Source organism: Xenopus laevis, chromosome 3L (assembly GCF_017654675.1).
Source record: "Xenopus laevis strain J_2021 chromosome 3L, Xenopus_laevis_v10.1, whole genome shotgun sequence".
Classification (NCBI taxonomy): domain Eukaryota; kingdom Metazoa; phylum Chordata; class Amphibia; order Anura; family Pipidae; genus Xenopus; species Xenopus laevis.
In genome coordinates, this window is record NC_054375.1 from 125,088,171 (window position 1) to 125,100,811 (window position 12,641).

The following is a 12,641-nucleotide window of genomic DNA, read 5'->3' on the forward strand; positions in this document are numbered from 1 at the left end:
TATGCAAATTTGCATTCTCAGAACCCTTTCCTGTCTTTCATAATGCTATGTTCTCTTTTTAATGGAGACATACACCCTACATATAACAGTGTTACATTGCTCAGAGTACTCTTATGAGCACTTTTTGAAATGGTAGCCTGATGGACATAAAAACCAATGTATAAAAATACATCAGGAAAAGTGATATATGGGTTGAGTAAAAGTCGATACAAGCTCAACCTTAACCTCGCCTCTTTAAACCAGGATCCAACAATACTGGCAAGCCCTCTTCATTTATATACCTGAGCCCAACTGGCCCATCTCAAATATGGAATGGGTGGGGCAGGTGCAAGTATTATTATTACACATACTACATGTATTTTTTAAAGCACCAAAATATTTCAGCAGCGCTGTTCAATAAATTGGTGTATAGATTGAACATATAGATTTACACACAGAGCAACCAATAAATGATACAACAGGCAAATAAAAACCCTGCACAAAAGAGCTTACAGTCTGAAAGGTATACAAGTAAAAGTAGGTGGTTGGAAAATACATACAGCTGGTGTTTTGGGTGGGGAGGGTTGTGGGTGTGCCCACAAAAGAAAAAATTCTTGCCAGCCCAAACACTGCGGGTTTGGGCAACTCTAACCAGGACAGCACAGAAATGAATGTATTATATAGAAACAGCCACAGAGGACAGCTTCAACCCATTAAATTCTAAGCAACCTTTCATTATACATCCATTAAAACTATTTTATGGTTTTACAGTTATTTGCATATGCAATTACTATTAAAAGCAGTATGTCTGTTGTTAGGCCCTGCACTACTGATGCCGACTCCTCAAACAATGCATTGCTTCAAGTTTTAGAACCAGAGAACACAAAAGGATAAACAAAAATATTAGTTTCTGTTGCAACTACATTAAAAAGTAACTTTAAATCCATAGAAATTCTTAAATGTATGTATAATGGGAAGTTGTCTCTTTATACAAAAAAAAAAAAAAAAAGAACCATTTATGAATAGGGATTCATCCTCTTTAAATATTTCATATGCACTTTGTGTTTCTTTTAAAAGAGAAGTGTGACGGACTTTTGTCAAAAGGTATATTCCATAACTCTAAACTGCCTCTCTGTACCAGCTGCTTATTTTAAATAAATTACTATACGTAGATTTTTTAATAGCACAGGTGTCTGAAACGTATACCATGATTTACCAGATCGTGAGCTGATGACAGCAGACATTTATTATCCACATATAGCTCCATTAGATCACTCTTCAGAGTACCTCTGAAGAGTGGGAAACTGGTGTTGTTCATGGCAATACAATACTCTCTTCAGTGCAATGCTAAAACCTTGGCATCCTTGTTATAGAGATGTGTGTATATTGTAAGATTTCTGTTAAGCCAAACACTAATCATTAAAAGTGTATATTGCAAAACCCCAATAATTAGGCAATTAGTCTTTGACTAGTGTAACACACAAAACCCACTGAATACTTGCCTGTTGGCATAAGAATGAAGGAGTCTTCCCCACACAAGGATGCATTGATGGCTTCTAGCTGGTTGTTCCTGAACCGATGCAAACCAAATTTCTTGTGGAAAATCTTCATCATTTCCTTGGAGAAAGGAAAGTTAAAGCTTCTGAATCGTTCATGGGCTGGGTTCTCCATCTGTGGCTTCAGTAGAGAGTCTGCAGAAGAAATAAAAGCCTCAAGCTTCTGTAACACTGACATTTAACTGATATCTGCAGATGAACCTGTGATTTTCAAGTCTTCCAGCTGTAAGGTTCAGTTGTATAGAAAAGTCTGCCAGGGAATAAGTAAAGCACTGAGCAAGACTAATAATATGAGAGTTTAAAATGGATTAGACCCAGCACCCATTATTTCAAGTAATACAGACAACAAGCATCAGTTCCTCCCAAATTTATAAATGTGCAGCCCTAACTAAAGTGCATGTTTATAAATACAGAGGAAAAATCTTTTTACAGGTTAGATATTGAGCAACTGACCTGACAACCCAGATGGATTTGATGCATTATCACCAGTGTTTTTACAGTGCTCTTTGTTTCTGGAGTCTAGCTGTGTCTCCCGTATTGTTGGATACTGTGGAGCATGACTGCTGGGAACTGAAGTTGCTGCAGGGCTATCCAAGCAATGAACATCATCAAAGTCCTCAATATCAAAATTATCAATATCAAAGTCAAGATCAGGGTTATCCATGTCATCCATGGGCTGACAAACGGGTCTGGCGCAGGTGCTAGATGAAACAGGTTTCTCATTTTGCGGAGTATTAAATTGGCTGAGAATATTGCTCTGGAAATTGAAGGAGTTTTCCATCACTGAATCTCCTCCTGCCTGAAAAGATAAGGAGGTTTTGTTCTCCATCTTCTCCTTGAAATTCTGGGCAGGATTAGCGGTAGTATCACTTCCCTTTGCGCTAAACTTGTCTGCAGCCAATTTATTAAATTTAAAGACTTTGTTTAAAGAAGATCCTGAGAGATTCTCTGCACCCTTGGAGGCACCAAAATTAAATTCCCTATTCTGGGATAATGATTGACAGGAAGTCAAAGATACTGTTGAGCTGTCAGCAGGAGATGATATAAACACAGAGTCATTTGACAAGAGGTGCTTCCTGCAAGAAAACAAAAATTTTAAGTTTCTATCAAGACTTGATATCATTTTTTTTTTGTTTTTTTCTACATCTAGTTTCTATGCAGGTGCCTTAGATTGTAGTTTTAGCCTTCTTTAAAGGTTTTGTTCACCTTCAAACAACTGGTTGGTTTCAGATAGTTCACCAGAAATAACTTTTTCCAATTATTTTCTATGTGTCACTGTTTTTCTAATATTGAGGTGTAAAGTGTCATTTTCACCTTCTAAAGCAGCTCTGTTAACTGTTCAAAATTTATACATTTAGTCGATACATTTCTTATCTTTGTCCCTGCTGAGCAGAATCTCTGGGTTTCATTACAGGCAGCTGTTAGAATTAATACAATAGTTACTAATACTCCAGAGATGCTGCTGAGAAATGTATCAACTAATATAGCAAAATTGTAACAGTTTATAGAGTCTGCACCTGAATTACTGAGCTGCCAGACTGAAACACCAGAGACAAGAACATTAAACTTTAAACTTAGATTTTGGAAAAACAGTAAAAAATAAATAATGGAAAGTAATTGAAAAAAGTCTTTATTTCTGGGAAACAATCTGAAAACAACTGAACTGAAAAAAGTGCTTGGAAAGTGAACAACCCCTTTAAGTGTCCAGTCTTTCAGGCAGGCTGGCCATAAACTTTCTTTCAATTTACCATTGCCCTTCCCTTGTGACAAATACAGAATGAGACACACACATCTGAATGGGGGTTTAAATGAACACACAGGATGTAGCACTCGAGGTTCAAGCATTGTCGGTACAAACAGAAAAATTATTTCAGCAAAGATTTTCCCCCTGTACCCTGTACGAAGCACAATTATTCTGCAATATGTAAGGATATACAAAGTTTTTCTAGTTTTGGTTCTGTACATTACCTCAATGAATTTTAAATGAAACAACTCATATGCAGTTGAACTGCAGCTTTAATTCAGTTTGAAAGATTGCATAAAAATGTGAGGAACTAAAGCCTTTTTTTAACACAATCACGTCATTTCAGGGGCTCAAAAGTAATTGGACAATTGACTCAAAGGCTATTTCATGGGCAGATGTGGGCAATTCCTTTGTTATGTCATCATCAATGAAGCAGATAAAAGCCCTGGAGTTCATTTGAGGGGGGTGCTTGTATGTGGAAGATGTTGACAACATGCAGTCAAAGGGGCTCTCCATGCAGGTTAAACAAGCCATCCTTAAAGGGCATGTAAAGGCAAAAAAATAAGATTTCCCTGTAGAGTAGTCAGCGACTGTGTAGAGATTTATATTGGATTTTATTTTTGCCTTTACATACTGTTTCCAACTCCAGCTGCAGTGACAAAGATCATGGAGCCAGATTTAAACAGAAACTGGGATTCTATTTGGAGGATTATTTTGCTGCAGCCAATGGTTCTGCAGAGTTGGAGAAAAATGCTATTGAAGCATGTGCACTGTCTGGGTCTTGCAAAGATGTTGCTGTGCAGTAAGTTTATATTTATGTTTAGTATACAAAATACAGCATTTATAGCCTTATTCTATTTTAGACTTTACTTCCCCTTTAAGTTGCAAAAACAGAAAAAACCCATCCGAGAAATTGCTACAATATTAGAAGTGGCAAAATCTACAGTTTGGTAGATCCGGAGAAAGAAAGCACTGGTGAAATCAGCAACGCAAAAAGACCTGGACATCCACAGTAGACAACAGTGGTGGATAATCGCAGAATCGTTTCCATGGTGAAGAGAAACCCCTTCACAACAGCCAAACAAGTGAACAACACTGTCCAGGAGGTAGGCGTATCAATATTCAAGTCTACCATAAAGAGAAGACTGCATGAAAGTAAATACAGAGGCAAACCACTCATAAGCATCAAGAACAGAAAGGCTAGATTGAACTTTGCTAAAAAAAACATCTATAAAAGCCAGCACAGTTCTGGAAAAACCTCTACCAGAATGATGGCAAGAGAAGGTATGGAGTAGGTGTGGACCAGCTCATGAAAGCATACCACATCTCTATAAAACATGGCGGAGGCAGTGTGATGGCTTGGGCATGCATGGCTGCCAGTGGCACTGGGACACTAGTGTTTATCCATCATGTGACACAGGACAGAAGCAGCCGAATGAATTCTGGGGTGTTCAGAGACACGGTCTGCCCAAATTGATTGGGAGGCGTTTGATAATACAGATGGACAATGATCCAAAACATACAGCAAAAGCAACCCAAGAGTTTATTAAAGCAAAGAAGTGGAATATTCTTGAATGGCCAACTCAGTCACTTGATCTAAACCCAATTGAGGTGCATTTCAGAACTGTAGAGTTTGTTAAAATCAAATAGTCTGGAGACTTAGCTGAGAGAAGTATGCTAACCACTACATTGAGGGAAACATCAGTAAGCATTGCAATGAGGGAGGGGTAACCTTGCAGCCCAAATACTTTTATTTTGACTACAGGGGTCAAGAACCGCCAAAGCGGCAACATGTAGTAAACGCAATTTCTTTTTTTTTTCTTTTAAAACAAAAAAAGCTTGTAAAATGACAGAAAATAATTATATTAGTATAAATATGTTTTATTTGCTTTGGGGATCTATTGGGGTAAAAATTGTCTAGGGTTGAGTTCTGTTTAAAGAAATAAAGTGGAAAACAACCAATATGTACATGCCAAAAATATAGTGTACAATGTGAAGCATTGCCAGGTCTGTATATATTATATAGTACATACCGCATGTCTCTTTTCTTCTTAAGGTCCATCCCACAAGACAGCACATGTAGCTCTGATATTGGAATCTTGTCAACCAAGTCACATATTTCAAGCATCACACTCAAAAGTTGAGAAGGCACTTTGGAGTCTAGCAAATAAAAAAAATTAAGGTTTGGGAAAACCAACAAACAAAATTTCCAAAGGGCTGACACACTTATCCCTCTAAAACTTTCCATGCATTGCAGAAAAAAAACTTTCTTACCAAGTGAAGATGAGACACCATGGTCCTGCAGGTGATCAGTTGTATTCTCACAGTCATTTACATCTGTCACAGAGGAGACTTTGTGTTTTCTTTGTGCACTGGTAAAAAATAAAGAGAAGAAATACTAGAGTACAATGAAATCCTCATAGGAAACATAAAAGATTCACATAGCATAACCAACATATGTACTCTAACATTTTACACACAGGGTTGTTCGATTGTTATAACTATCCTTGTGGCAGTGTAACACACATGAATGCCTTGGATTCTACAACTTATTACTAATATGCAGGAACATACAATGTAAATTTAAGCACAGCCACCAGCAACAACATATGAAATAATCATGTTTATATTGAGGTTTTGACTGTAACCGAATAGTGCATTTTGCTACAAAATCATTGGCAGGACAGTACAGAATAATATTCACCACAGTAAGTGGACTACTTACCTGATAACTCTTAAAACTGGAGGAGAAGACAGACTTTCATCTGATGGGGATGGGGGAATAAAATCAGGATCAAAGTCTTCTTCTTCAATAAGTGCCTGTGAAAGTGTCTCTTGATTGTGTTCTAGGTCATCAGTTCCTATATAATCAGTGTTCCTACACATGTCTCTCTCTACACTACCTGAAAAATAATGTCATGTGTCATGCTCAGAAATGTAAATATATACATTTAATAGACAGAACAAAGCAAGGCATTTTGACGCCCAAGTGGTTTGCAGTATGACAGGTTGGCAACAAAATGGAATCCCTGAAAAATATGTCTCTCTGCAAAGTTGTCCAGAACAAAAAAGTGACAAGTTTATCATCAATGTACATTCTGAGGCAATATATCATAGAGTGCTTTCTTTGATTTGGTTTCCACAGACTTTGGACTGGCATACCCTCTCTTTCTCAAGCAGTAAAAAAATAATCAGCAAATTCAATTATTTGCTGCAACAATGTTTTTTTTTAGAATGGTGTAATTTTAACAGCCTGATGCCCCATTGAAAATATACATAGAGCATTAGACCTATTCTATTTACTGGCAGCATTATTTCAACAGGCCATATGCCAGCTAAAATTGTGCAATACTACAAATCCATCCACAACTCAAATACCAATTGTGTGGTGTTCGTGGATCTATGTGCAAATTTAAAAAACGCATTAGCATTAGATAGGAATGCAAGTTACTATTATTATTTTATATTAAAATGTATATGAACCTTTTTTATTAAAGGTTACACCCCTTTCAAAGACCAGACAGAAAATGAAACATGGCAATTCATATATCACCTAAACTTGTAGGTTCCATAGATGCAAGACATAATAATGATTGGTCCGCCGATTCTGTTGTTTGAGCGTGCAAGTTTTTTTGTGGCTCAGAAGCCACCTCATTATTCTCATATGGTTTCTTGGCACAGTCCTGCTTTTCAGTGGTTGGCCCTTTAGGGCTTATACTTTGAATTTTAGAAAAAGTAACAGGAGATGTGTTCTTGCATTTTTTAGGTGTTTTTCCAGTTTTTGCAGCATGGCTCTTGGGAGGAGACACAGATGTGTCAAAATCATCAAGATCATTCCATTTCTCCAAGCTGGTAACAGAATCGAAAGAAGTATCAATCCCTATTTTCTTGGAAGCAGCCTCCTCTGCTCTTGGGTGCATGTTTGCAGAATCATTACTATGTGCATGGTCCTTGATTGCCACTGCCTGTGAAAACTGTGCAGACTTTGTGTAGACCGGAGTGAAAAACCCATTTATTTTATTGCGTTCTGTAGCTTTAGGCAATGCGGTGAGGTTTGTTTGGTTGTCACCGTGTTTGACATTTACATTATTGTCCTTTAAAACAACATGTTGCTGAACTGGAACAATACCAGTCGACACTGAGCTGTTTGGAGACCACTTCTTTTTAAAGGTAAAAACACTGCAGGGAGGAGGGAAAAAAGAAAAGAAACATCAACTACGGAAAAGTAAAATATCAAGATGGTATGAATGCTAACTAAATTAAGCAAAATTAAAATCTGAGGAACAGCATCCATGCAAGTGGCTCATGTTTGCAGGAAACATATTGTGCTGCAACTGTAGTTTAAATCAGAATATTTGTCTTACATACATTTTGCCCTTTTTACTTAAGAACTGCATTTAGTGTTTTCACCCCTTTACACTCTGCAAACCTGTGAAATTCCCCTTTGCCCTTCATAACAAGTTAATTTTATTTGCAAGCTTTATGTCCCAGTCCTAAGCCACTCCCAACATAGCTTACTGGCTAAAGCTCTATATCCTTCATCTCTCTTTCACTAAAAGGCTGCTCGGTGAAATACGACCTGGTATGGAGAGACTGGCTAGAGGCTACATAATAGTCCTCTCAGGGATGCCAGGATAGCGGAGTGGTAGGCAACCCCTAACCCCCCCAATGGCCCAAGTTCAATAAGTACAGACCCACACTTCATTATCAGGGGTGGACTAAGTAGGAAAATGGGGATACCTAGGCAATGGCTAGTGTACAGAAACTCAAAGTGTATATATGTCGTACGGATATCACTGTAACGGATTATGGTACCATGACTGTCTTTCTGGTTGTTGTTTGTTATGAAAAATGCAAAACAAAAACCTTTAAAAAAGGCTGCTTGGTGTGAAGACCTTTCTTACGGCAAACAATGACTGACTATCGGCCATTGCTCCTTCCCACCACAGTTGCTGATCTTTGGTACTCTAATCTGTGTGCCCCAATCAACACAGATTACTTTGTTTACCTATTGCGTTACTATGCAAACAATGTACACATAAAAGTGAGGGAGCAACAGGGCCGGATTTACATAGCGGATGCCCATAGGCCATTGTCATTCGTGGCCCCCCGTCCCCTCCCTTTTATTTGCTCAAATTTGCATTTTAGACAGAAACAATGGGGATTGGCGCACGGGAAATATTATAAAAAACAATTGTTTTGCCTGGGCATCCCCAGTGTTTCTGAGCCAATGTGGGTGTTGTTGGGCAGCATGCCGCCCTAGGCCCGGGCCTTGGTAGCCTTTCCACAAATCCGGTCCTGGGGAGCAATGCAGTGTGTGTTGGTACTTGGTACTCACCTGGATTTAGGTTTCTGAAGAGAAAGCTTGTTGGCAGTCCCCTTTGCAGAGAAGAGTTCCAGTTGCTTCTGGAGATTATTTTGCGGCAGAGCAGCCATGCTGAAATAAACGGGGAAATGTATTCGGATAATAATGAAAGCAGAGAAGCAGCATGACTTCTATAACAATGTACATGTGAGAGGAGCGAACACAATAGAGCCTTTATATTGCAATATTTTTATTGTTGATAATAGAGCCTTTAAACCACTGCCCAGATTTGGTACCAAGGGCAGCCCAAACACATTTATTTCCCACAGGTTTTCAAATGCCATGGACGTCTGCCTGAACCACAGGGGTCACTACAGGTGCAAAAAAACACTAGAAAAGTTCCTCCACGTCTCCTCCTCCTTCAGGCTCTGCGTTATATCATCCCTTACCTGAGTTCTTGCTGCCTGTCACACTCTCCGCACCATTCTCTCAGAACTTCCTCTATTCGCGCCGAATGAAGGCTGCAGGGATTGGTTCGTTTAGGGAACACGACAACAAAGCGCGACTCCTTTACCTTAGTAACGCGCCGTGGAAACGGCGAGATTATTGAACGTCACACTGTATACTGAAGTATCGGGTGGTGACGTAAATTCCTGTACCGCTTGCTGGACTGAAGAGGCGCAAAGCTGTTAATGCAGGGGTTTTGTAGTGATTATAGTGCTCTAAAACATGACTACAGTCCTGGAAAATACACGCACAGAGCCTTACAATATAAACATTAGTGACGTGTGGAACTATACATATTGCATACCCCCAACATTTTGGAAATAATGACACATGTTTTGACCACTCCCGTTTTTGTGGCCACACCCCCTAATTACAATGTTGCTTTTTCAAAATTTGGCAGGTTATGAAAGTTTGATTACATTTCTGTGGTTTTTATGTTATTACAGTTTTGCTAATGAAGCGGGTGCATTGATTGCCCTTTAAGATGCAAGTCGCAGTTTCCCCAAAAGACCTGCTTATATTAAATTGTTACCATTTTCTCTTTGCTTATTTTAAATTGTTACAAATTTATCTAAATGCACCTGCCACATATTCTGGGCTCTCGGCAATTAAGTTAAAAACTTTGTATCTTTTTCTGGTTGTTCAGTGCAGGAGATCAAAGAGAAAGTCAGGACATTTCAGTAACAATCTGGGATTGCGCGTTGAGCTGTCATGTTTCACAAATTGGTAGACTAGTTCAAGGGTGTCCAAATTACGGCTTGCGGGCTAAATGCGGCCCGATATCCACTGGCCCGCAGCAATTGGATTCAGTGGTGCTAATTTTGCTTGTAAATAAATGTGCCCTCTGGATAGGAGAGATAGATCTGAGTATCGTTAGCATAAAGGTGATATTGAAACCATATTACCCGTCCCGCTGGGCAAATGCCCCTAACTTGTTACTTACCCTTCTGCGCAGGTCCAGTCCAGGGAGTTCACCGACGACATCTTCTTCCACGTGATCTTCTTCCTGCTGTGAACGACGCATGCGCAGTAGGATTAGTTCGCCGGTACGATCTACTGCGCATTAGTGTGACTTTTGGCGCATGCGCAGTAGATCCGTACGGGCGAAATGCTCCTACTGCGCATGCGCCAAAACGCCGTTCACAGCAGGAAGAAGACCGCGTAGAAGAAGATGACGTTGGTGAACTCCCTGGACTGGACCTGCGCAGAAGGGTAAGTAACAATTTGGGGGCATTTGCCCAGCGGGACGGGTAGGCAAGGGGGGAGGAGGGAGGGGGGTTTGCACCGACTAGGTTTCCTTCCCCTTTAAGCTATGGAAAGGGGAATTAGTAAAGTTGGAAATTGAACAGAATCTGGTAAATATAAGATACAGAGTGTTACCATTGGAGTGAGAGGGGAGCTCTGAGCACAGAGAAAAGCTAAAGGACAGCAGGGGCATTAGGATTGTTAACAGGTATGTTAAAGTGACCTAGCATGATGGCTCTTAGGCCAGACATAGCCATTGTCACAACAGTGAGAGTGGCCCTTAGACTAGACTTAGTAGTTATTATCACAAAAGTGAGAGTGGTCCTTAGACTAGACTTATTAGTTATTGTAACAACAGTGAGAGTGGTCCTTAGACTAGACTTAGTTATTGTAACAACAGTGAGAGTGGTCCTTAGACTAGACTTATTAGTTATTGTAACAACAGTGAGAGTGGTCCTTAGACTAGACTTATTAGTTATTGTAACAACAGTGAGAGTGGTCCTTAGACTAGACTTATTAGTTATTGTAACAACAGTGAGAGTGGTCCTTAGACTAGACTTATTAGTTATTGTCACAACAGTGAGAGTGGCCCTTAGACTAGACTTAGTAGTTATTGTCACAACAGTGAGAGTAGTCCTTAGACTAGACATATTAGTTATTGTAACAACAGTGAGAGTGGTCCTTAGACTAGACTTATTAGTTATTGTCACAACAGTGAGAGTGGCTCTTAGACTAGACTTAGTAGTTATTGTCACAACAGTGAGAGTGGTCCTTAGACTAGACATATTAGTTATTGTAACAACAGTGAGAGTGGTCCTTAGACTAGACTTAGTAGTTATTGTCACAACAGTGAGAGTGGTCCTTAGACTAGACTTAGTAGTTATTGTCACAACAGTGAGAGTGGTCCTTAGACTAGACTTAGTTATTGTAACAACAGTGAGAGTGGTCCATAGACTAGACTTATTAGTTATTGTAACAACAGTGAGAGTGGTCCTTAGACTAGACTTAGTAGTTATTGTAACAACAGCGAGAGTGGTCCTTAGACTAGACTTAGTTATTGTAACAACAGTGAGAGTGGTCCTTAGACTAGAATTATTAGTTATTGTAACAACAGCGAGAGTGGTCTTTAGACTAGACTTATTAGTTATTGTAACAACAGTGAGAGTGGTCCTTAGACTAGACTTATTAGTTATTGTAACAACAGTGAGAGTGGTCCTTAGACTAGACTTAGTTATTGTAACAACAGTGAGAGTGGTCCTTAGACTAGACTTAGTAATGGTAACAACAGTGAGAGTGGTCCTTAGACTAGACTTATTAGTTATTGTAACAACAGCGAGAGTGGTCCTTAGACTAGACTTATTAGTTATTGTAACAACAGTGAGAGTGGTCCTTAGACTAGACTTAGTTATTGTAACAACAGCGAGAGTGGTCCTTAGACTAGACTTAGTTATTGTAACAACAGTGAGAGTGGTCCTTAGACTAGACTTATTAGTTATTGTAACAACAGTGAGAGTGGTCCTTAGACTAGACTTAGTTATTGTAACAACGGTGAGAGTGGTCCTTAGACTAGACTTATTAGTTATTGTAACAACAGTGAGAGTGGTCCTTAGACTAGACTTAGTAGTTATTGTAACAACAGCGAGAGTGGTCCTTAGACTAGACTTATTAGTTATTGTAACAACAGTGAGAGTGGTCCTTAGACTAGACTTATTAGTTATTGTAACAACAGCGAGAGTGGTCCTTAGACTAGACTTATTAGTTATTGTAACAACAGTGAGAATGGTCCTTAGACTAGACTTATTAGTTATTGTAACAACAGTGAGAGTGGTCCTTAGACTGGACTTATTAGTTATTGTAACAACAGTGAGAGTGGTCCTTAGACTAGACTTATTAGTTATTGTAACAACAGTGAGAGTGGTCCTTAGACTAGACTTATTAGTTATTGTAACAACAGTGAGAGTGGTCCTTAGACTAGACTTATTAGTTATTGTAACAACAGTGAGAGTGGTCCTTAGACTAGACTTAGTTATTGTAACAACGGTGAGAGTGGTCCTTAGACTAGACTTATTAGTTATTGTAACAACAGTGAGAGTGGTCCTTAGACTAGACTTAGTTATTGTAACAACAGTGAGAGTGGTCCTTAGACTAGACTTATTAGTTATTGTAACAACAGCGAGAGTGTTCCTTAGACTAGACTTAGTTATTGTAACAACAGTGAAAGTGGTCCTTAGACCACACTTTCCCCTGGCACTGGTTAAAGGGGACCTGTGTCCCAGACATAAAAATCTGTATGATAAAAGTCCTT

General features: G+C 39.2%; 1 protein-coding gene across 1 annotated transcript in view; it reads right to left on the minus strand.

Annotated features, from left to right (window-relative positions):
* blm.L (Bloom syndrome RecQ like helicase L homeolog) overlaps nt 1-9,235 on the minus strand; it is a 30,058-nt gene extending 20,823 nt beyond the window's left edge. The window contains exons 1-8 of the mRNA XM_018253363.2: nt 9,034-9,235; nt 8,618-8,716; nt 6,833-7,458; nt 6,005-6,182; nt 5,554-5,651; nt 5,313-5,439; nt 1,989-2,611; nt 1,482-1,670 (exon numbers count right to left, since the gene is read on the minus strand). Of these exons, the coding sequence (XP_018108852.1) occupies nt 1,482-1,670; nt 1,989-2,611; nt 5,313-5,439; nt 5,554-5,651; nt 6,005-6,182; nt 6,833-7,458; nt 8,618-8,715 (1,939 nt within the window). The 5' untranslated portion in view covers nt 8,716; nt 9,034-9,235. The remainder of the gene's footprint in view (nt 1-1,481; nt 1,671-1,988; nt 2,612-5,312; nt 5,440-5,553; nt 5,652-6,004; nt 6,183-6,832; nt 7,459-8,617; nt 8,717-9,033) is intronic.
* Between the last annotated feature and the right edge of the window lie 3,406 nt (nt 9,236-12,641).